The sequence below is a fragment of the Pteronotus mesoamericanus genome, unplaced genomic scaffold (genome assembly GCF_021234165.1).
Source record: "Pteronotus mesoamericanus isolate MK-2021 breed Mesoamerican mustached bat unplaced genomic scaffold, CSHL_Meso_final contig_163, whole genome shotgun sequence".
Taxonomy (NCBI): domain Eukaryota; kingdom Metazoa; phylum Chordata; class Mammalia; order Chiroptera; family Mormoopidae; genus Pteronotus; species Pteronotus mesoamericanus.
In genome coordinates this window covers 15,809,742-15,832,186 of record NW_026555064.1, presented here as the reverse complement: position 1 = coordinate 15,832,186, position 22,445 = coordinate 15,809,742, and the positions used below count along the sequence as shown (strand labels likewise).

The 22,445-nt window shown below is 36.8% G+C and overlaps 1 protein-coding gene across 2 annotated transcripts in view; it reads left to right on the top strand.

The window, feature by feature from the left end:
* ABHD18 (abhydrolase domain containing 18) overlaps positions 1-21,656 on the top strand; it is a 31,533-nt gene extending 9,877 nt beyond the window's left edge. For both annotated transcript variants that reach the window (XM_054563336.1, XM_054563328.1), the window contains exons 5-13: positions 3,398-3,476; positions 3,578-3,664; positions 5,259-5,284; positions 9,254-9,392; positions 12,124-12,213; positions 13,056-13,157; positions 17,598-17,976; positions 18,601-18,763; positions 21,392-21,656. In XM_054563336.1, the coding sequence (XP_054419311.1) occupies positions 3,398-3,476; positions 3,578-3,664; positions 5,259-5,284; positions 9,254-9,392; positions 12,124-12,213; positions 13,056-13,157; positions 17,598-17,976; positions 18,601-18,763; positions 21,392-21,443 (1,117 nt within the window). In that variant the 3' untranslated portion in view covers positions 21,444-21,656. The remainder of the gene's footprint in view (positions 1-3,397; positions 3,477-3,577; positions 3,665-5,258; positions 5,285-9,253; positions 9,393-12,123; positions 12,214-13,055; positions 13,158-17,597; positions 17,977-18,600; positions 18,764-21,391) is intronic.
* The last annotated feature ends 789 nt before the right edge of the window (positions 21,657-22,445 follow it).

Below are 22,445 nucleotides of genomic sequence, written 5' to 3'. Positions count from 1 at the left end.
ATCTCTAATAGAGGAACAAAAGAGAAACATAAGAAATGCATCGCCCTGGCCAAGTGGCTCAGTTGGTTGGAAAGTTCCCCTTACACCAAAATTTTGCAGGTTCAGTTCCCGGTCAGGGCACATACCTAGGCAGCGGGCTCTGTCCCCAGTTGGGGCACATATGGTAGGCAACCTTTCAATGTTTCTCTCTCTCTCTCTCTCAAATCAATAAACACATCCTTGGGTGAAGACAAAAAAAAAAAAAAGGTAAAGATTGAAAGGGTCAATCTAACAAGAGGATATAACATTTGTAAATATATAGGCAGCCAACATAGGAGCAAAATATATAAAGCAAATATTAACAGACCTCAGGGAAGAAATAGAAAGCAATACAATAATAGTAGGGAACTGCTATTTTAAAGTAGGGAAAGTGCCCCACTTTCAAGGATGGATAGATCATCCAGACAGAAAAATCAATAAAGAAACTTTGGACTCAAACTACATTTTAGATCAGATGGACTTAACAGACATTTAGAGAATATTGTATCCAACAGCCGGAAAATACACATTCTTTTCATGTACATAGGGATAATTCTCCAGGATAGGTCATATGTTAGGCCACAAACAACTTTCAACTAATTTAAGGAGTTTAACATCATATCAGAAATGTTTTCTAACCATATTGGTATAAAACTGGAAATCAGTTATAAGAAGAAATCTCAAAAATTTACAAATGCGTGGTGATTAAACAATGTAATACTAAACCAGTGAGTCAAAGAATAAATAAAAAAAATACCTGAGCTAGGCCGTGGCCAGGTATCTCAGTTGATTAGAGTATAGTCCTGATATACCTAGGTTGTGGGTTCAATCTCTGGTCAGGGCACATACAAGAAGCAACCAATGACTGCACAACCTAGAGGAACAGCAAATCAGCATTTATCTCTCTCCCCTCCCCACAACTTCTCCCCCTCTCTCTCTCTTTCTCAAATCAATAAATTTTTTAAAAGATTTTAAAAAATACATTGAGACAAATGAAAATGAAAATACAACATACCAAAGCTTATGGAATATAGCAAAAGCAGCTCTAAGACCAAAGGTCTTAGGGATGAACACCCATATTAAGAAAAAAGAAAGATCTCAAATAAGCAACCTAAGTTTACACCCCAAGGAAATAGAAAAAGAAGAACAAACTAATCCCGAAGTTAGAAAGAAAATAGCATAGATCACAGCAGACATAATGAAATAAAGACTATAAATGTAATATAACAGATCAGTGAAGCTAAGAGCTGGTTTTTTGAAAAGATCCAAAGGAGCCAAACTTTTAGCTAGATTTGCCAAGAGAAAAAGGCAAATACCATATGCTCTCACTTACATGTAGAGTCTGAAAAAAACAGACCTCAAACTTATAGATAGAACAGACTGGTAGTTACCAGAGGCGGGGGATGGGGAGGCTGGCAAAATGGGTGAAGGTGGTCAAAGTGTACAAACTTTCAGGTATACAACAAGTCTTAGGGGTGTAATGTACAACATGGTGGCAATAGTTAATAATTTTGTACTGTGTATTTGAATATTGATAAGAAAGTAATTCTTAAAAGTTCTCATAGCAAAAAAGAATTTTATAACTGTTGATAAATGTTAACTAGACTTATTGTGATCATATCACAGTATATACATAATATTGAATCATTATGTTATACTCCGGAAAGTAATATGTTAAATGTCAGTTATATCTTTTTTTTCCTTAAAAAAACCCAAAAATTTTTGGAAGCTGGAAATGGGAAGCCATCAAGATCTACATGCAAAAGGTTACCCCCTCCCAAAAAACCCTGAATTTATTTATAAAAAATTGTGTAGTTATTCTTACATGTTTAAACTTCAGTCACCTTCAAAGTACTCTCCATTTGATAAACATCTATCAAGACATTTTTTTCACTGCTCAGAACAGTTTTTGAACTCGTCAATTTTGATGCCTTTTTGTGCTTCTGACATTTTTGTTTTACCTCTTCCACATCGGCAAAACATTTCCTTTGAGGACTTTTTTCATCTGGGGAAACTAAAAAAAAGTCACTCAGGGAGGGTGGGGCACAGGGGTCATGCTGTTTTTGGTCAAACACAGCCGAACACTCAGCGTGGCGTGGGCAGGTGCGCTCCTATATCACCCATTGTGAATTGGCAAGTATGTTGAGTCTTCAAAAAGAAACTTCACTGAAGCCAAAGGAGGCCTCTCACAACAACACCAGCTTGTACGCTGATACAGTGGGTTTCTAGAATGTTCACTTAGGCGGGGAAGCCTGTATTACCAAGGGGCCTGCCCTCCAGAAGATAATTCTGGGTTTTTTGGGGGGTCCCCCCTAGTAGATACGTCCTTTCGCTGGGTGCTTCATTGTGTCTTATCTCTGCTTTATGACTCATGTGCATGTCATTTTTCTGTGGTTAGGCTACCTTTCTCTGTTTTTCATGCAACTGACAAGAAAATAGCTTTCACAGCCCCACAGAACTCTAATTAGCATCTGTCTTAATTCCTGGTTATCAAAAGAGTGAATCTTACTGCCCTGATTTGGCCTACACCTGGCCCAGTCCTTTCTGGCCTGTACCCATTCGTCCTGTGAAAAGATGATATAATCTGAGCAAACTTACTAATGAGCCTGTACTAGATGAGTGGTCAGTTGGTACTATAATAAGAAATTCTGTTAACTTCAAGCTGTTCTCCAGTAATGGAGTCTCTAAATCCATTGCCATGGGACAAAATAAAAGTACAAATAATCACAGAGATGTCCCACTTTATATAGGAAACATTTTTTAATGTGTGTATTTCCCCAAAATCTTCAAAATATCAAGAAGTAGGATAGTGCTAAGAATGCAAAATGAAGGAGAGTTGTTAACATTGATAATTTTTATTATGAGATTGAAAATTGAGAGTTTGTTCCCATGAGCACAGAACAGAAATAATCATTGAAACCATCCTAAATGTAATTGTCTATGTCCTAGTCAACAGTTTATTGACAACAGATTGCTAGTGATATTGTCCCTTACCAAGCAGAATAAGCTCAGAATTGCAGTTCCTGTAGTCTGAGAATGCAACCCCTGAAGGGTTATATTTTCTAAGAATAAATCATATACATTGATGTCTCTCCCATAAGAAAATTCATTATGCATTTGTAAAGTTGTAGTGTTAAACAAGGTAAAAAATAATTACAGTAAATTCTGTGTTTCTGTTGTAACTGAATACATAAAGCAAATTTACAGTATCTTTGTTACTTTTAGGTAAACATCAGTTTAATTAGTCAATTACAATTTTAGTATCAAAATTCAGAAGATCTTTTCTCCCAAATAATTAAATTTTGCAATGTTTAAGAATTGAAAGTTTGTATCAAAAGCCCTTCAGAGCTAATTTACTGATATGTTTTATTTTAAATAGGTTCCAATTTATTGTGCCTAGAGAATGGAACAGCAAATACAGACCCGTGTGCATCCATCTGGCTGGAACAGGAGACCATGTAAGGCTTTATTGTACCATGCGATGCCTAGGCTGCCCGCGCCCCCTCCTCAGCAGACGTGGCTCTCAGAGCCTCACGCCCGCTGTCTCTTCCCCCCCCAGTATTACTGGAGACGGCGGACCCTGATGGCTCGTCCTATGATTAGAGAGGCCCGGATGGCTTCTTTGCTGTTAGAAAACCCTTATTATATCCTTTTGTGATACTGGGAAATATTTTCTCTTATTTATTTATAGATTTAGTCATCAAAAGGAATGATAGACAGTAGCCAACTTTGCCAACTTTTCTATATCCATTAAATTTAGCCATCAGTTCCGAAAATACTTAAGCAAGAATGAAGTAGAAAATTATTTCATGCCTTTTAAAAACTGAAGTAAGGATGGTTCTTCTCTTGTGTTGTACAATAGAAGTAAACTGTACTTCTGTTGGCTGTGAGACTTACGCTGCATTTTAATATTGGTAACTCAAATGTTTGCTATTAAGGAAACCCTCAAGTTTTAAATGCTTTACGTTTAAGTATCAGTGGAGGTTTAGAACAGTTCTTAACTTAATTTTCAAGATGACGGCAGACTGTGCCCAGAAGAAGAAATGAAACTGATGCACTGTTATTAAAGAAATGCTCACCATTGCTGGTAATAAGAGAAATGTAAAGCTAAAGCAACAATTAACAAAGATTTCAAAACAAGACAGTAATTATGAGGTTTTTGTGAAATGGGCACTCTCATTACTGATGAGTGAATATCAGTTCAACCCTTTGGGGGAACATTTTTACCATATTGCATCAAGAGCGTTAAAAAGTTTCATATCCTTTGGCAGAGTGATTTTCATTCTGGGAAATTATTCTAAGGATGAAATACTAAGAAAAGAGAAAAATGATAGAAAAGAGAAAAGATATCTATATAGCTTTATTTATCATAGTGAAATATTAGAAATAGCTTGAATGTCCAAAGTAGCAACATGGTTGAGAAAACTGTTGAGAAAACATAATATTGGAATATGATGCAATTGGCTGTGTAATGTTTATATTGCTCTAATACTTATTACCTGCATAATCTTGAACTTGTTACTTAACCTTTTAGTACATCATTTTTTTGTTCATAATGGAAATAATCTCGTAGATTTTTCAGAGTATTAAATAGTTAATACTGTCTGGAACATTGGTAAATATTGTGTTCAGTAAATTTTAACAGTTATTAAAAAGTTTACAGCAATGTATTTATGCGTAGGTATACAGAAAACCTAAAAATAAAAAATCCAATAAAAAAACTGCCAAAGAAAAAATAGTGGAAGAAAATATAGTGAGATGTTAATACAGTTGTCTATAAATTAAGTAGTTTTTTTTTCTAGTAAGCCTTTCTGTATTTTCTAAGGTTTTTGTCACTTTTATGAGTTTGTCTGAGCCAGCCTGACAATATATGCTGCAGAGCAAGAGCTCACACACTTTCTTCTGAGTTTTCTATCATAAATACATGAGTGCGGAAAATTAATAAACAAGTTGAAGATTGCACAACCCAGCAAATACACTAAAAACATTGAATCGTACACTTCAAATGTGTAAAATGTGTGGTATGTGATACTATCTCAATGAAACTAGAAAAAAAAAAGAAAACAATTATTGATTTGAGAAGCCTGAGCACTGCTCAACAGCATATTTGAGGTAACTACAAAATAGTTATTTCAGTATTAACTTCTCTTTCAACTTAAATTATTTTAAGTTACTGTATTTTGATACACAGAGTATATTTAATTATTTTAAAACTTTCTCTTTGACCCACATTCTTAAATGGCTGCAGGAAACCCAAGGACCAAATGTAAGTATATGTCACCTTCATTTTTGCAGTCTTTATACTGAATTTTCAGCAATGTTAAAATTTTTGGTAGTCTTTGGTTAACCATGTCTAAGTTTAATCTCCAAATGTTATTGGGAGGAAGTTCTGTTGTAAAGCTACAGTAGAAATGTTAACGTAAATTTTTGCTGTAAGCTTTTTGTATTTTAAATGATTGCCGGGGCGGAGGGGTGGAGAAGCTTAGGAGGGTGCAGCGGGTGAGTGGCGCTGGCCGGAGAGGGCACTCGGGGTGGCAAGCGCACAGTACAGTGTGCGGACGATGTGCTGTAGGATTGGGCACCTGATTTTATTTACCAGTGTCACCCCAATAAACTCAATAAAAAGGCAAAAATAAATTAATTTTAAAAATAAAGAACATTTACTTTGTGAAGTTAAACATTATTCTTTTTATTCTTACAGTGCATACTATAGGTAATCAGAAGATAAACTTTCTCTTCCTGGTCTTTTAAAATGATGAATGCTGAAGGAAATTTTTTTGTATTTTTGTTATCTATATTGTGTTTAGTTTTGGTTCATTCAAGAAATATTTGACCCTAGACACTGGGAAAACAGCAACAAGAGGATAAGGTCCTTACTTTAACAGAGCTTATATTGTATTACAGGAGATAAGGTAATTGTAGATACTTATCGATGCAGTGAAGAAGATAAAGCAGGGCAAAGGGATAAAGAATGAGAGAGCTTGGGTGCAGGGCTGGAGCAGTGTCCGATCTGAGGGCGTGATGTCAAGAAGAAGAGCCAGGAGAGTGAAGGCCTGGAGGGAGAGCAGACGAAAGGCCGGCGGAAGCCCAGCGGAAGCCCAGGGGGCGAGAGGGCGAGATGGGGTCAGGGAAGCCGGCCGGGGCGGGCTGGGAAGAGCCCTGTTAGAGTTTCACCGCCCGCGCAGTAGGGAACCTTTGGCGTATTTTAAACACAGGAGTGATCTTATGTTTTTAAAGGCTTAGTTTTGCTTACTGGGCAAGTGTAGCAGCAGAGAAATCAAATAGGAAGTTATTATTACCACATGCTAGAAAAAGAAAAGTGACTTTAAGGTGGTGGAAGTGGAGATGAAAAGAAATTCTGATGGATTTGAGATATATAATTTAGAAGCTGAAATAAGACTGGTTGATAAATTGGATATTGTGAGTAGCAAATCAAAAGTTCTGACTTAAACAAGTTGGACCTGCGAGTGGAGAAATCAAGTAGAGACTTGGAAAGTGGTGGAAAGGTAGGTTTAGAAATCACATGTGTATGTGGTCATAAAAGCAGTCATGAAAGTGGGGTGTGGTGGAGGCAAACCTATATCCTATGATTAGATTTAGAATGAACTTTGTGAAACCTTGTGAAAAAATAAGTCCAGACTAAATAGAATTCTTACTCTGAAACCAGAATTAGATGTGTCATTCTCACCCTGTCTGCAGGTGTTTAAACACCAAAAAGAGTTTATTGAGTTATACTGAAAGGTAGAAACGTTCACTCTGGCTGGCATGGCTCACCTGGCTGGTCCTGTAAAAGAAAAACATTAATTCTGGCCGTGGCTCAGTGGGTCGAGCGTCGGCCTGCAAATTGGAAGGTTGCTGGTTCAGTCCCCAGTCAGAGCACATGCCTGGGTTGTGGGTCAGGTCCCCGGTTCTGGGCATGCGAGAGGCAACAGATCAGTGTTTCTCTCCTTCTCTTTCTCCATCCCTTCCCCTCTCTCTAAAACTGAATAAATAAAATCTTTTTTAAAAAGTTTTTAAAAAAGAAACATTCATGACTTTGGCTTCATATATACATAGGCTGGAATTGTAACTTTCCATTTACTAATTGTATCACCTTGGCCTAAGTATCAGTCACCTCATTTATAAAGTGGGAAAACCATATAATTTCTCCTGGGCAGAATTGTGAGACTTATGTTCATAAAATATCCTGTCACTTTATTATGTACCCAGGAAATATAATAATGCTTAAATGTATTTGATTTTTCTCAAATAATTCATAAGAAGTGGCTTGCAATTTAAATGATAATAAACAATTCTCTATCTTTTTAAATATCTTAACCTATTTTCATTAAAAGTGGTTAGATACCTTGAGACTGCGTTTATAGTTACAGAGAACCATTGTCCCAGAACCTCACATCAGCATCTGCTGTGTAAAGGAGCAAACTGAGGTGGGTCTGAGAGGTCAAACTTCCACATCAGGTGAAAAGAAATAATCAGAATTGTGTGATCGTAAGTAGAAAATTGGAATGAGGATAGGAAACAAATGAAAGGATAAATGGGTTCTTTTATGATGAAGCATGAGTATCCTCTATTTCGACATAAGATACCATAGTTTCCATAATGAGAAGTCCTGCTTTGTGGACTTGCAGCTCTGACAGGACAGTGAGCTTAAGCTTCTGGGGGCCAGGATTCGGTTTTTAACAACTTGGCATTCCTGCGGCACCCAGTTCTTTGTGTGTGTGTGTGTGTGTGTGTGTGTGTGTGTGTGTGTGTGTGTGTGTGTGTGTGTTACTTTACCTAAGCATATAATGAATAACCATTGATAAAATGAATTTCTGTACACTTTGGCAAGATTTTACCCACTGGCCAACTATGTGAGTATGTCTTTATATGAATTAAGGTTTTTTTACTATTAATTTTGTGAGAAAGAGACGGGGTAGTGGGGAGGTAGGGGTTGAGATTGAGAGAGAGAAATGTTGATTTGTTGTTCCACTTCTTTATCCATTCATTGGTTGCTTCTTATATGTGCCCTGACTGAGGATAGAACCTAAAACCTTGGTGTATCAGGATGATGCTCTAACTAACTGCACAACTCTGCCAGGGTGTATGAAGTAAGTTTTGAAAAATAGATTCTAACCTGGTCACTTTAGTCATACAATAATACTGTTTTTTATCACTATATATGAGTGGTTCTGGAATTTAAAAGGCTGTATTTAAGTACTTCTTATAAGGAAATGTATTTTCATATAAAATAAGTATCTAAGAACAAAAAATTTCAGTTAAATTGGTCTTTTTAAAAATTAATCACATGTATTTTTATAAAAATTTATTTTTTCAGTATTATATTTGTAAATTCTGTATTTTGCAGAAACAAGCAACATAATTTTGGTAACATGTATTTGGTAATACATGAAACTAGTATTAGGTTAAATTCTTTTACATTGCTTTTTTTAAATGTTATGCTTTAAGTTCTATTGTAATAAGTTTTTTCTAAGAGGGGACAACTATAAGTTTGTTTTTCCTTACATTGATATCAGTCATGGAAATTTAAGTAAAAATTGGCAGCATAGAAATATTATTTTCCCATTAAACATTTTAATTTTTTAAGTGCCATTAAATAAGCTATTCTTTTTTTCTGAACTTCAGAGTAGTTAAATATATGAAATTCAATAAAGGTTATGTGCTATACAGCATATATAACTTTTTTAAAATGTGATTTACATGAGTCCTGGCCGTGTAGCTCAGTTGGTTAGCGCTTCGTCCCAATACACCAAGGTTGTGGGTTTGATGTTTCTTTCTTCCCCCCGCCGACCTCTGTCTCACTAGAAATCAATAGCTAAGTTTAAAAAAATAAGTTTTGGTGATTAATATGGAGAAATATATTAGCGCTTTTTTAAAACAATTTTTATTTATTTATCTTTTAGAGAGAGGGGAAAGGAGGGAAAAAGAGAAGAAGAGAAACATCAATGTGTGGTTGCCTCTGCCACACCCCCAACTGAGGGCCTGGCCCACAACCCAGGCTTGTGCCCTGACTGGGAATTGAACCAGCGACCCTTTGGTTTGCAGGCTGGTGCTCAATCCACGGAGCCACACCAGCCAGCGCAGCAACACTTTAATTACATCAACTCAGTCCATTGTTTTACTTAGCTATCTGGTCCTGTAAAAGAAAAACATTAATTCTGACTGCCTGATTTAAATGTGCACCTATTAAGATGTAAATACATAAATAATTTTCTTTTCTGTTTTGTGAGGGTAGAAGGTCCAGCTTAAAAAACGTGTCTGACCTGTTTGTGATGGGAGGAGCTCTGGTTTTAGAATCTGCAGCTCTCCTGCACTGGCTAGAGAGAGAGGGCTATGGACCTCTGGGAATGACCGGGATATCCATGGGCGGACATGTAAGCCTTTCATCTCAACTGATACTTACTTGCCATTGTGTTTATGAGATCTAGGGAATCTAGTTATTTTCAAAATTCGCTGTATGTATAGGATTGACTTTAGTTTTGGTGAAAGCAGAAACAGATTCAAAACTGCCATTCCAATTAGAAAGTAATGATTTTTTGTGTGTGTGATTTATGGAGATACTGATTGTGCTTATCCCACAGTTATATCTCAGGTGTTGAATTTAATACTTTATTAAAAGTTGATTATAAAACTTAACTCATATTTCAAGTATTAATGTCTTATATTGGTAAAAATAGCTCATTTGGAAAATACTTTTCATTCACCTCTTATCCTCTGTCCCCAGCACCGCGACCCTATTTTCCCTTTCTCTTCTCGAGTGTACTAGAATGGCCTTCGGACTGGTTTCCTTGTTGTGCCCTTTCTCTTCATCTTTTTCTTAACAGTTTTTCTCCACCCCCTGGTCACCTTCCTCAGTCTGGTCTCTGCTCTGTCCTGCTTAAAGCCTGCCAAAGGCTTGCTGTTGCACTGGTTGTAACTGTGCCAGGTGCTGGCATCCTTCTAGTGCCCGTCCGTGCCCTTTCACCTAGTGGGATAACAGCCTGCTCTGTGGTTCCAGTTTAGAGCTTGCTTCCTAGGAGAAGCTCTCCCCGACTCCCAGCCTTCCTCCGCACTATGCTTCATCTCCCATTAGTGCTTATTTCACAGTAGTTATTCAGCAGTCTGTTTGCTCCATGAAGCAGTTGATCAGTGAGGACCAGGATTATGCTCTGGTTCATGACCTGGACATAATAGTTACTCAATACATTCAAAATACGAGGTCTGTCCAGAAGGTATCCAGCCACATACTATGAAAAATAGAGATATTTATTGAAGAATATACAACACACAAGAAACATTATACATAGAACAATGATGCCTCAATCCCCTTCAAAGTAGGCACCTTGGGACCTCACACAGTTCTCCCAATTGCCACTAGCTGCCCCATCGTATTTTCCTGAATCTCATTGACCATCTGAAACCTCTTTGCTTTCGAAGGTGATTTTAGTTTTGGGAAAAGCCAGAAAGAAGTCCCAGGGCTCCAAATCTGGGCTGTAGTGGGGCTGAGTCACCTGAGGGATTTGATGTTTCGCCAAAAAACCCTGCAGGAGACATGATAAATGAGTGGGCGTGTTGTCATGATGAAGCTGCCAATCGCCAGTTTCCCATAGCTGCGGCCTTCTGAATCCTCCAAAGAGTTTCCATAGAGCAGTGGTCAAGCTTCACGCAAAATTTGATGTAGCTTCGTGGCTCTACTCACTCAGTCATTTTGAATGCAATGGCAACACACTACACAAGCTCACTCAACAGCGTCTACTGCCCCCACCGACTAGTACAGTGAAGTCATCATTGTTCACGCATGTGCATTCCAGCCCACTCTTCTTCGCTCCCAGGTTCCATCCATGTTGCACAAACTGCCCTCATTATATTAACAATGGTTGGACTCTTTCTGGACAGACCTTGTATGTATCATTTGCTGTAAGTCAGTTGAATTATAAAATTAAGTTCAGAAACTTAAAATTCAAAGCAGTTGCCAAAGAGTGAAGCTGGTAAAATTAACTTCAAGAACTTATTCAAATTCAAAACAACTACCAGATGGCGAAAGTGCAGGCGGCAGAGGGTTGCTTTGCCTGCCCAGCAGCGTTTCCGTTGTTACGACCTTGCAGCTTCACCCCGACTGCTACCTCTTACGGTGTTCCTTCCCAAATTTCACCCTCTTTAACCAGTCCTATAAACTGCTATCATTTTAGCTTCCTTAATCGCTTCTTTGACAATGCCACTCTTTGCCCAGGCCTCTTTATTGATTCCCCATTATCTACAGAACACAGGGACTTCTAATCTGATCCTGATGGATCTTTCCCGTGCGACCTATTTCCATGACCCCAGTGGCCACATGTGCACTATTGACCAGCGGAGCATAAGTACAAGGGTGGGCAAACGTAGGTTTACGCTCATGAGTACGTTAAACACAGTTTATTCTTGTATTATTATATATTCATTATTGTGTTACTTTCCGTATGAACATCTGTAAGCCTACTTGTGCCCAACCCTGTTCCCCTCCCTGACATAGTGTGCTTTCTCACCGTCTTGCCTTTGATCATGCTATTTTATATGGAAAACAAGACCCAATCTTTCATTTTCCCCAAAAGACAACCATTTCAAGAAGCTGCCTCTGATTCCTCTAGTCAAAAATAACTCTTCCTCTCTCTAAACATGCACATTACATCATTTTATATCAGTTATATATTATGCTTTGTAGCTTACCAGTTTCTTGGCATCTTCAGTCAACGTCAAGGATCTGAGATTTTAAATTTATGATTTTGCCGTACCTGAGGTCACTTGGGTAATGAGTGTGCTCAGCCTCATCAGCAGCACCTACATCTCAGCATGTTTGCTCTGTATCTACCCAGTAGAAAGTAGCTCTCTATAAGAAAAGTCTTGAGGTTACTTGGAATTTTCTGATACACTTCACTGCTTTCAAAGGGGGAAGTTATATGTTGTTGAATTTATGACTGGAAGTTTGAAAAGGTTTCTAGACATTCTCATAGTGTTCAGAGACTTTGTGTTCATGCCTTATCTCACCAAGTACTTACTGCACAAAGTGCTTGTTAATATTAAATATTTTTATTTTAATGAATAGAAAGTTGAAACAGAAGCTCTCTGACTGACTGTGTTAACATATTACAGATGGCTTCCTTAGCGGTATCTAACTGGCCTAAGCCCATGCCACTGATTCCATGTCTGTCTTGGTCCACGGCATCTGGTGTCTTCACTACGGTATTTAATTACAATTAATATTTTAAATTTTTTTAATTTATTGATTACACCACACACACACACACAGAAACATCAATTTGTTGTTCCCTTTATTTGTCTATTTATTTGTTGATTCTTGTTTGTGCCCTGACTGGGAATCAAACCCAAAACCTTGGCATGTTGGGATGATGCTCTAACCAACTGAGCTACCCGGCCAGGGCGCAGTTAATATTTAGATAGCTATATATGCTTATAGGTAATTGTTTTGGGGGTTCCGAAAACCACTCCCAGGTTTGGTGATTCACTAGAAGGAATCCCAGGACTCAGCATATGACTGTACTCATGACTAAGACTCATGACAGCGAAAGGGCTCCATACAAAATCAGCGCAGGAAAGGCACCTGGGCGAAGTCCAGAGGGCACCAGGGCGGGCTCTCTGTGGAGTCTCACAGGGTGGTTTGATTCCTACACCTGTGCGTTGTTGACAGTATGTGCAAAGTGTTGTCCACTAGCGCAGCTCACTTGAGCCCACAAGTCCAGGGTTTTTATCAGGGGTCAGTCATGTAGGCACCCTCTGCCTAGCATGTCCCAAAATTCCAGAAGGAAAGCAGGTGTTCCGCAGAAACCACGTGGTTTGTGCGAGTGGTTTAGGAGCAGAGACCCACTTTATCATGTAGAAGTTTTACATCAGGGAGAAGAACTATTTACCCATTAGGTTCCCAGACTCTAGTCACAGGCCAACCTTCCAAGCAGGTCTTTTTAAAGATGGGAAACCTCAAGCCTGCAATGTTAACTCAGTAATGATCTATTTTTTGGACAAAGTGGTAAGGTATGATTCGATCTTAATTTAGTTTGTTATTTCAGGGTGTGCTGAGTAAATCGATTAATTGGAGGGAGCTGGAAAAGCAGTATTATACACAGACAGTTTATGAGGAAGAAATTATTCACATGCTTGAATATTGTGGAGTAAGTATTTTTAATTTCTTCATAATGTTAGAGAAAAGGTTGACTGTTTAATGATTCCAGTGTTTAAAAGAATTGCAAATTTTTTAAAAAGCAGTACTATTTTTTTACTTTTAAAAATTTATTTTAAAATAAAATAATAAAATAATAAATAGATACAGAAAAGCCTTCAAAGAAAATGTGCCTTTTTACTACCTTTATTACATAGCAAACACATTCATAAGAGGTCAAGAATAGAACTTGACCAACCAACCCAGGATCCGCTTCCATGTCCTGACCAAAGGGCCTTCCTCCCCTACTATTAGTTACCATGATTCTGACTTTTATAGTAATTACTTTCTTCTTTCTTTAAAATAATTTGATTGTCCAAATGTACACATCTAGACACTACAGTTCTTGTATTATTTTATTTTCATGTGGCAGATAGTGTGATTGATGGAGAGAAGAGAATTAGATGAAGATAAGGGGGATAATTACTGCATTTCTTTTACTTGATGTTTAAGTGCCTGTTATTATTACTATGATTGTTTATTCTATTACAGTTGTCCCCATTTTCCCCCGTGGCCCCCCTCCTCTCTGCCCTCTCCCCCGCAGCAGTCTCTGCACCGTTGTCCACGTCGGTGGGCCATCCACACAGGTTCTTGGGCTAACCCCTCCCCTTCTTTCCGCCATTCCCCACCTCTCCCCTCCCCTCTGGCACCTGTCAGTCTGTCCCTGTTTCCACATCTGGCTCTGTTTTGCTTGTTAAGTTTATTTTGTTCATTAGATTCATTTTATAAGTGGATCATATGATATTTGTCTTTCAACCTGTAAGTTCCTGCCCATCTCTTTCTTTCCCTTAAACCTTCTCTATTGAAGAACTTGGGCTCTTTTCCTGTAGTTTCTCACAGGCTGAATTTTTCTGATTATTCTCATGGTACAGTACGGCATCTTCCTCCCTGCTCTCTATTGCCTGCTGATTGGCAACTAGGCCTAGAGGCTGATTAAATGCAGTTTTTCCTTCTTTGGAAAGAGCCTGGGAAGCACATAGTATCTTATCTGGCTGTCTCTTTTTTGTGGAGTAAGCCTCCATTGATGCTTTAATTCCTGTGTCGGTTCATTTGTTGAGGGTTGCAGAATGCTGATATCCTGATTCTTTTTTTTTTCTCTCTCTTTTTTTCCCCCTACAGTTCTTTCTTTCTTTTTAAGATTTTATTTATTTATTTTAGACAGAGGGGAAGGGAGGGAGAAAAAGAGAGGGAGAAACATCAATGTGGTTCCTCTCGCACACCCCCCAGTGGGGGCCTGACCTGGCCTGCAACCCAAGTGTGTGCCCTGATTGGGAATTGAACCAGTGACCCTTTGGTTCACAGGCCAGTGCTCAATCCACTGAGCCACACCAGCTAGGGTCCTTTTTCATTTATTAGTTTGAGTACTTTTATAAAAAGGTACTTCTCTCATCTATTGTTAGGTTACCTATTAATTCAGTTCATGTAGGAAAAGCGGGGTAAATGCTTGAGTCTTTCCTTCAATTTTCCCATTTTCAGGACAATGAATTGGTACCGTGTTATTCTGCTAACATGACCAATTTTTTTCATGAATTTTAAAATTTTGCACTATTAAATTACTGAGAATCTCAAAAAATCTCAGAAAGAAAAGGAATCTTTCTAGTATCGATGAGGAATATAATTTGTATTTACATCACTTTTACACCTCAAACTACCCTGTATAACCCCAAAAGATATTAATTACTTGTCTAAGAACTTTGTTACAAAATAGCTCTACATGCTAGTTAGTTCCTTGTGATCCACTACACATACAATCAGAAAGATACCTATACTTGAGAGCTTATGAGAAAACTTTTAACATGCATTTTTATAAAGGAGGTTCATAAATTTTGGTCATATGAAATGGCAACGTATTCTTTTTTTGAATTTTTTTTGGAAGATTTGATTTTTTCTTTTTTCTTTTTTCTTTTTTAGACAGAGGGAGGGAAGGAGGAAGAGAGGACGAGAAACATCACTGTAAGAGAGAAACATTGATTGGTTGCCTCTCGCATCCCCACAACGGGGATCTGGCCCACAACGCAGGCATGTCCCCTGCTACGAATCGAACCAGCAACCTTTCACTGGCAGGCTGATGCTCAATCCACAGAGCCACTCCAGCCAGGGTAGCATTGTGTTCTTAACCAGCAGTTCTTTCTCTGTGCCTCTGACTTGGTGGTTGTATGCAAGAGCCTTTTTGTTTGTTAGAGCTAGTTCAGAGTAATGAATATTCAGGAAATGTCAAGCTGGCTTCCTTCCTTTGTTGTTATAAAAATTGCATTTACCCTATCAGAAGGAGTTAAATTTGTTGGTGTACCACGCTGAGTAATTCTAGGATGCTTTGATCTTACAATTCCCAATATTACTAAACTTCTTCATCTCTTCTTTTATATTTCTGTGGTCTAGGTGTCTTTAGTGACTGGTTCTGTTAACTGGATTGTTGGTTTGTTTTTTTTCTTTCCTTCAGCCAATTTTTCATTCTTTAATTTTTAAAATAGATTATATGTCCACATAGTTCAAGCATCAGAAAGTATAAAAAGATATATAGTGAAACAGATATTATTCTTGTTCCCAATTTGCCTAGGTCCTATCTCCTTCAACAAATAGCCCACAATATTATTGTTTAATATTTGAAGGAATGTTTTCAAACCAATAGAAATATGATTTTTTTCTCTTCCCTTTATTTATGGACTATACACAAATGTTTCCTTTTTTCTTCTTTACTGCTGCATAATAGTCTGTTACAGAATGGATATAGCATGAATTATTAACTAGTACCCTGTTGGTGGACATTTTATGTTGTTCTTCATCTTTCACTATTAAAAACCAATACTGGCCCTGACTGGTGTGGCTCAGTGGATTGAGCACCAGCCTGCAAACTAAAAGGTTGCTAGTTCGATTCCCAGTCAGGGCACATGCCTGGGTTGTGGTCTAGGTTCTTATTTGGTGTCTGAGAGGCAACCAACGACATCTCTCGCACTGATGTTTCTTTCCCTCTCTTTCTCCTTCCCTTCCCCTCTCTCTAAAAATAAAATAAATAAAATCTTAAAAAAAAAAAAACCCAATACTACAATGAGTATCTTTGTATGTACATTATTTCGCAAATGTAAATTCCTAGTAATGTTGCTGAGTTGAAGGGCATGTGCATTTGCAATAAGGTTAGATTTTATCTAAGTCTAGTTGTGTCAGTTTATGCTACAAGCAGGAACACGTGTGTTTTTTTCCCCATAAATTCACAAATTCACTGTGTTATTAAACTTACAAGGGTGTTTCTTAAACTGATAGTGAAAATTAGTATAGTTTTTGTTACATTGCTTAATTTTTAGTGAAATTGAATATGTTTATAAGTTTAAGAACAATTTCTATTTTATTTTCTGTAACCCTATATGTATATTCTTTGCTCATTTTTTCTATTATGACTTTGGGCTTTCTTTTCACTCTGTAAATCAAAACATTTACATAGCATAAATCAAAACAATTAGTTCTCTGTCATATAGGTTGCAAATATATTTTCTCATACTATCAACTTTGTCTTTTCACTTTGTTTTTAGTATTTTACAAAATCTATTTTTACGTAAATTGTTGTGTTATAAGTCCTTAAACTTAGTTCACACTTTAGAGATTTTAATAGGCAATATTTATTCCTTGATAAGTTTTAACGCCCCCTAGTTGAACCCGAGAAGGGGTTGGAGTGACTGTTGTGTTCCTGTCGGGACGTGCTCAGCAGGCCGCTCGGGAGCTCTAGCGGGCCTTGCGCGGGGTTCCAAATTTTGACAATAAAAACATGAGATGGAATAAATTATACCCTTTACATTGCTGTTGAGTAGGAAACATTTAGCAATAAAATATAAATCTGCCTGAATCCTAAGCTAAATTTTGACATCTCTTGTTTTTTGTTTTTTGGGATAAAATATATACAACATAAAATGTACCACTCTAACCATTTTTAAGCATACAGTTCAGTAGTATTAAGTACACATATTCACATTGCTGTGTGACCATCACCCCTCCCTCTAGCAACCCCCTCCAGTTGCAGAACTTGTCATCTTCCGTAACTGACATGCTAACCTATTACACAGCAACACCCCATTCCCCCCGCCTCCCCGCCCTGGCAACGACAACTCTACTTTCTGTCTCTCTGAACTTGACTCTTCTAGGTTCCTCATAGAAGTGGGTAGGGTGCCACACACAGTGTTTGCCCTTTTGTGCCTGGTTTATCCATTTGCCTTAATGTCTTCAAAGTTCATCTATGTTTTAGCATGTGTCAGAATTTCGTTAATAATCCATCATATATATACCACATTTTGTTTCTCCATTTATTCCTTGATGAACATTTGTGCTTTCTCTTTGTTTTAACAAGGTTGTTAAATAAAATAGTATTTTATATTAAATGATGTTTTATTTTTTTCCAAATATTCAGACAGATTCTTTCAAAATGGGACAAGAGTTTGTGAAACACTTCCCTGGCACCGCAGACAAGCTCACTGACCTTAGTCTTGTGTCTAGAACTTTAAATTTAGATGTGACAGACGGAGTTGTGTCCTCAAAACCTACCGAGCGCCATAAATCGAGTAAAACATCTTTTAGTGCCACATCAGAAGGACTCTTGTTGCAAGACACCTCTAAGATGGAGTGCTTCAATCAAACACTTTCAACCAACAAAAGTAGTTATACCAGTTGTAATCCTCAGTCATACCACCTACTCAGTAAAGAACAAAGAAGAAGGAATCTTCAGAAAGAATCTTTACTCTTTATGAAAGGAGTCATGGATGAATGTACTCATGTAGCAAATTTCTCAGGTATGAATCTTTCCATAAAACTGAGACTATTGGATGATGTATAAACTTGTGAAGTATTTTTTAAGCATGTTTTATAAGTTAATATTGTATTTTCCAGATTGCTCCAGAATGTGTTTTTTAAGATAAACTGGCTATTTAAATGTATCATATTTTATCAATGAAAATCTAAGACCATTTTTTTAAAGATTTTATATATTCATTCTTAGAGGGGAAGGGAGGGAGAAAGAGAGGGAGAGAAACATTGATATGCAGGAGAAAATTGATTGGCTACCTCTCGCAGGACCCCATTTGGGGGCCTGGCCTGCAACCCGGGCATGTGCCATAAATGGGAATCAAACCAGCAACCTTTTGGTTCAAGGGACGACACCTAACCCACTGAGCCACATCAGACCATGTTATTAGTTCATTAAAAATATTGGACTATTTTTAGAATATTTATCTGACTGTACTAGAGATGATTACTATATATTATAGTATATTATAGTTGATTTCTAACATTCAAAAATTCTGGTTTGACAAATGCTTCAGATGCATTGTATGGTACATTTAATTTTCTAATACAATTAATAGTACTTAACATTTTTAAAAAGTATTATGTTGCATTTTTTTAAATCTTGTACCTAGTTCCAGTTGACCCAAGCCTCATTATAGTGGTTCAAGCCAAAGAAGATGCCTATATTCCACGAACAGGAGTTCGAAGTCTACAAGAAATTTGGCCTGGTTGCGAAATCCGATATCTAGAAGGGGGTCATATTAGTGCTTATCTTTTTAAACAAGGGCTCTTCAGGTAAGATGATTGGTCTAAACAGGTGTCTATGTATTGTTCGTTTTGGGATTTTTTTCTTTACTGAATAAATACAAAATATTGGGTATTTTTATTATATGTTTTAGTCCTCTTATTTCCTCCCTGCTTCCCTCAGTTCTCAGGTGGTGCTCTTTCTTGTCCCCTTCGAGAGAACTGCCGAGTTGCGTGCGATAGGCATGCTTATTATGTGGCTTTACCCTCTGCAGATGTCAACGGCCAGGCACTTTAGGGAATGGGTAGGAACACCAGGGTTAGTTAAACTTGCTTTGGTTCATCTGGAGTTTTTCACTCCACACTGATGTTTTCTCCTCAGAATGGCCTCAGCATATGTGGAATAATCTAGCAATAGTTTTCAAAAGCAAATGAATATTGAACCTCAAAGTGAGAAGAGAAATACTGGTTTTAATGTTAATAACTTTTGTGACTCCAATATTTGATAGAACTTATAAAAACTTTTATGCTATAACTTGTTTTTTGGCATCCTGTGTTACTTCTACTTTTATTCAAATTTGATGGTAAAAAGTATTATTGGAATATATTTATCATTAATGATTAAATAAATTAGTTCATATAAAGTGCCCTGTGCATAATAAGTATTCCAAAATTTCCAGTTTGATCACTATATAATAGAAAAATTAAGTGTGCTATATGTTTGACATTTTTAATTCTTTTTAGTTTAAGAAATAAGAAATAATTCTTTATATGTTGTTAATTAGTTCAACTTACTGATGTCACCTTTTTGAGGCACAGACTAATTCTTTAAGTCTGTAATGTCCTGAAGCATATAATAAACTTTTCTTTTTATTGTATGATCTTTTAAAAAATATTCAGAATTTGAGTCCCTGTTAGTAAGTAAGCAGACTATCTACCTACCCGGTGTGACTTTCTGGTACAGTAAAACTAAAACAAGCAAATAAAAAAAGCAAACAAAAATTGTGAGGGGGTTGCTAGGGTTGCTCAAGTATAGTCTAAAGTTCTGTTATATTTGTGAATCAGAGAACCCACATGCTTGCTTTAGTAAATCAGTATCAAATTTCTTTTTCACTTTTATGCATTTAAGTGGGAGTGTAGCTGAGAGGAATTATGAAGACCAGATATGATCATAACTGTAAAAACTCAAAAGTGCTCATTTAAAGGCTTCACTTGAGAAAGAGATAAATGTTAGCTGTTACCATGTGCCAAGTACCAGAGCAATTGCTTTGCACAGAAATACAAGGGCAAAAAAGGGTAAGCAACTTGCTCAGGTGGAGTCACCAGCTATTTGGTCTCCCTAAATCCCACCAGTCACTTTGAAACTTAATGAAGTATAGATGACAGTGGAATACAATTTTTAAAAATTCATTCTTTTCACTCACCAGGAGTAAGCCAAAGCACTCCTGCATGAGCTCTTGTATTTTGTGTTATTTAGAACTAATTGGTAATATAAGTGAGGAAGAGACTATGCAAATAAGTGAAAAGGCATATGTGTACCTTTCCTAACCCTCCTCATACTGTGTACACAGGACCAGGTTGCAACCTTAGAAATCAGGAAGTAAAAGAAATTCCTTCCAGCAGAGCAAGTATGCAGGACTAACTTGGGGCCGGGGGGATGCTGTCCAGTGTACAAACATCTCCAGCTGCATGCTCTTACCTGCGGTCAATTAGTGCTCTGACACCTGCCCTAAGCAAAGTTTCAGTATGTGCTTACACCAACATCCAAATGTTCAGCTTTGGTTTGTTTCCCTTCACATTGTTACATTTTACAAGGGACACATTTCCGAGACAAACACAGGTGTGATGGAAACCTATGTCTGCCCAACATATTGGAAGTCAATCTATTAGCAGGCTGCCAGTTTTAAAAATAACCTTAATATCTTTTTAAGGATGTGGGGAAATGCTTTGTCAAACAAGAAGGATACAGAATTAGCATGATCTCAGTTATTATTTAAACTGGGTGAAAATACAGATGTATGCATTTAAACAAAATAAGCCTGTAGGCAATATGTGGTACAGTAGGTACCTTAGAGATTATGACTTTTTCCCCTTTCTATAGTTTTGGATTTTCTGAACATTCTACAATGAAAATATAGACTCTCACAATATGAAAAAACAAAATAAGTTTTAAAAATATCTTTTAAACCTAGGCCATGTCAATTTGACTATTCCTTTCCAATTAAATATTAAAATACCTATAAAATTAATGTAGGAAACTAAAGCTTTTGACTTTAAGTTCAGTTGCTAGGGACATTTTTTTTAATAAACAAAAAGTATCTATATACTAATCAATGAGACAGATATAATACTATGTTCTGAAAAGTTATGTAGCCAGTTAATCACTTAATATTCAACAAGTGACAAAAATAAAAAACCAGCCCCTTTTATCATTTTATGAATTATTCATATATGTATACATACATATTATATTAATCTTAAGGCACACATCTTCAGAGGAAATGTATTTGAGGTTTTCCAGCAGTGAAGTTCCAGGGATCCAAACACCCACCTTCAGGTACCTGCCTCTTTCTCATCTATTTGGAAAGGAAGTCAGGTTTCAAGCCAAAGGTAATTTTAGAAATAACTTATGTTCCCCTTTTTTGCTAATTGCTTGTAGTTTTTCCTTTTTATTTTTAGACGAGCCATCTATGATGCGTTTGAACGCTTTCTCCATAAATACGCTAACTAATTGGATCACTGTATGTAACCAGTGTGGCCGTCATGTTTCTTACAAAAGGAGCTTCATCCTTTGATGATGTGACGAGCAAGCGGGCAGCACTGTCTGTCTAACTGCTGCCTCATTCGTCTGGCATTCAGTGTTACAGGTCGGTCAGCTATAACCTTTAAATGCATTTGAATGACTTTAAACCAGTATTTGGATAAAATGATGAAGTATTTTGTTACTGTTTGTGGAAATCCCATATACTCAGTATATAGTCTATTGTTGCAACTTATGAAAACTTTAAATTTTTGATTATGAATAATTTATTAACTTAAAATAAATTTATTCATAGAAACCGCATTGGTTTTTACAGAACTGCTAAACAGAAGTTTGTAATACATCAGTATACCCTTACATATTTTTACTACTAATTTGCTTTGAGAAATATGTTTATTTCTTTTATGGATCCATAGTGAATTTATAATCTTATTTTCACCTTTAATTTTCTGCTATGGAAATATTTACGATATGTGAAATCACTGTTAACTTTGAATTCTAAAAAAATCCTGATTATTTTGTATGTAAGCGCTTTTAATAATTAAAATGAATGTGGGAATGCAAACATGATGCATAAGACCAGGCTAAACTTCAAAAACTGCCAGATATTAGGTTAAAAAATGCCAAATGTATTTCCCCTACTGAACTTTCAATTCATGAAAATTGGAAATATCTGTTGAATTAATTAATAGATACTATGTCTTAACATTTCTTACATGTCTATGACTCTGGCTTTGCAAAACACCCAACTTCACTTTAGGCCAAGTATGTAACAACTTTGACTTTTTAATTTCAAAAATTGATGGCCACAGTGAAATCCTAAGTCTGTCGCAAATAAACTTTATCTTACAGAAAATATATTAACTACTGACTTTTTAAAATTGGAAGATTACATGGCTAGATTTGGTGCTTTCTTTTTATGATAAACTTCTTAAGCAAAGAGCTAAAATATTCTTAAAAAGTAGAAAATAT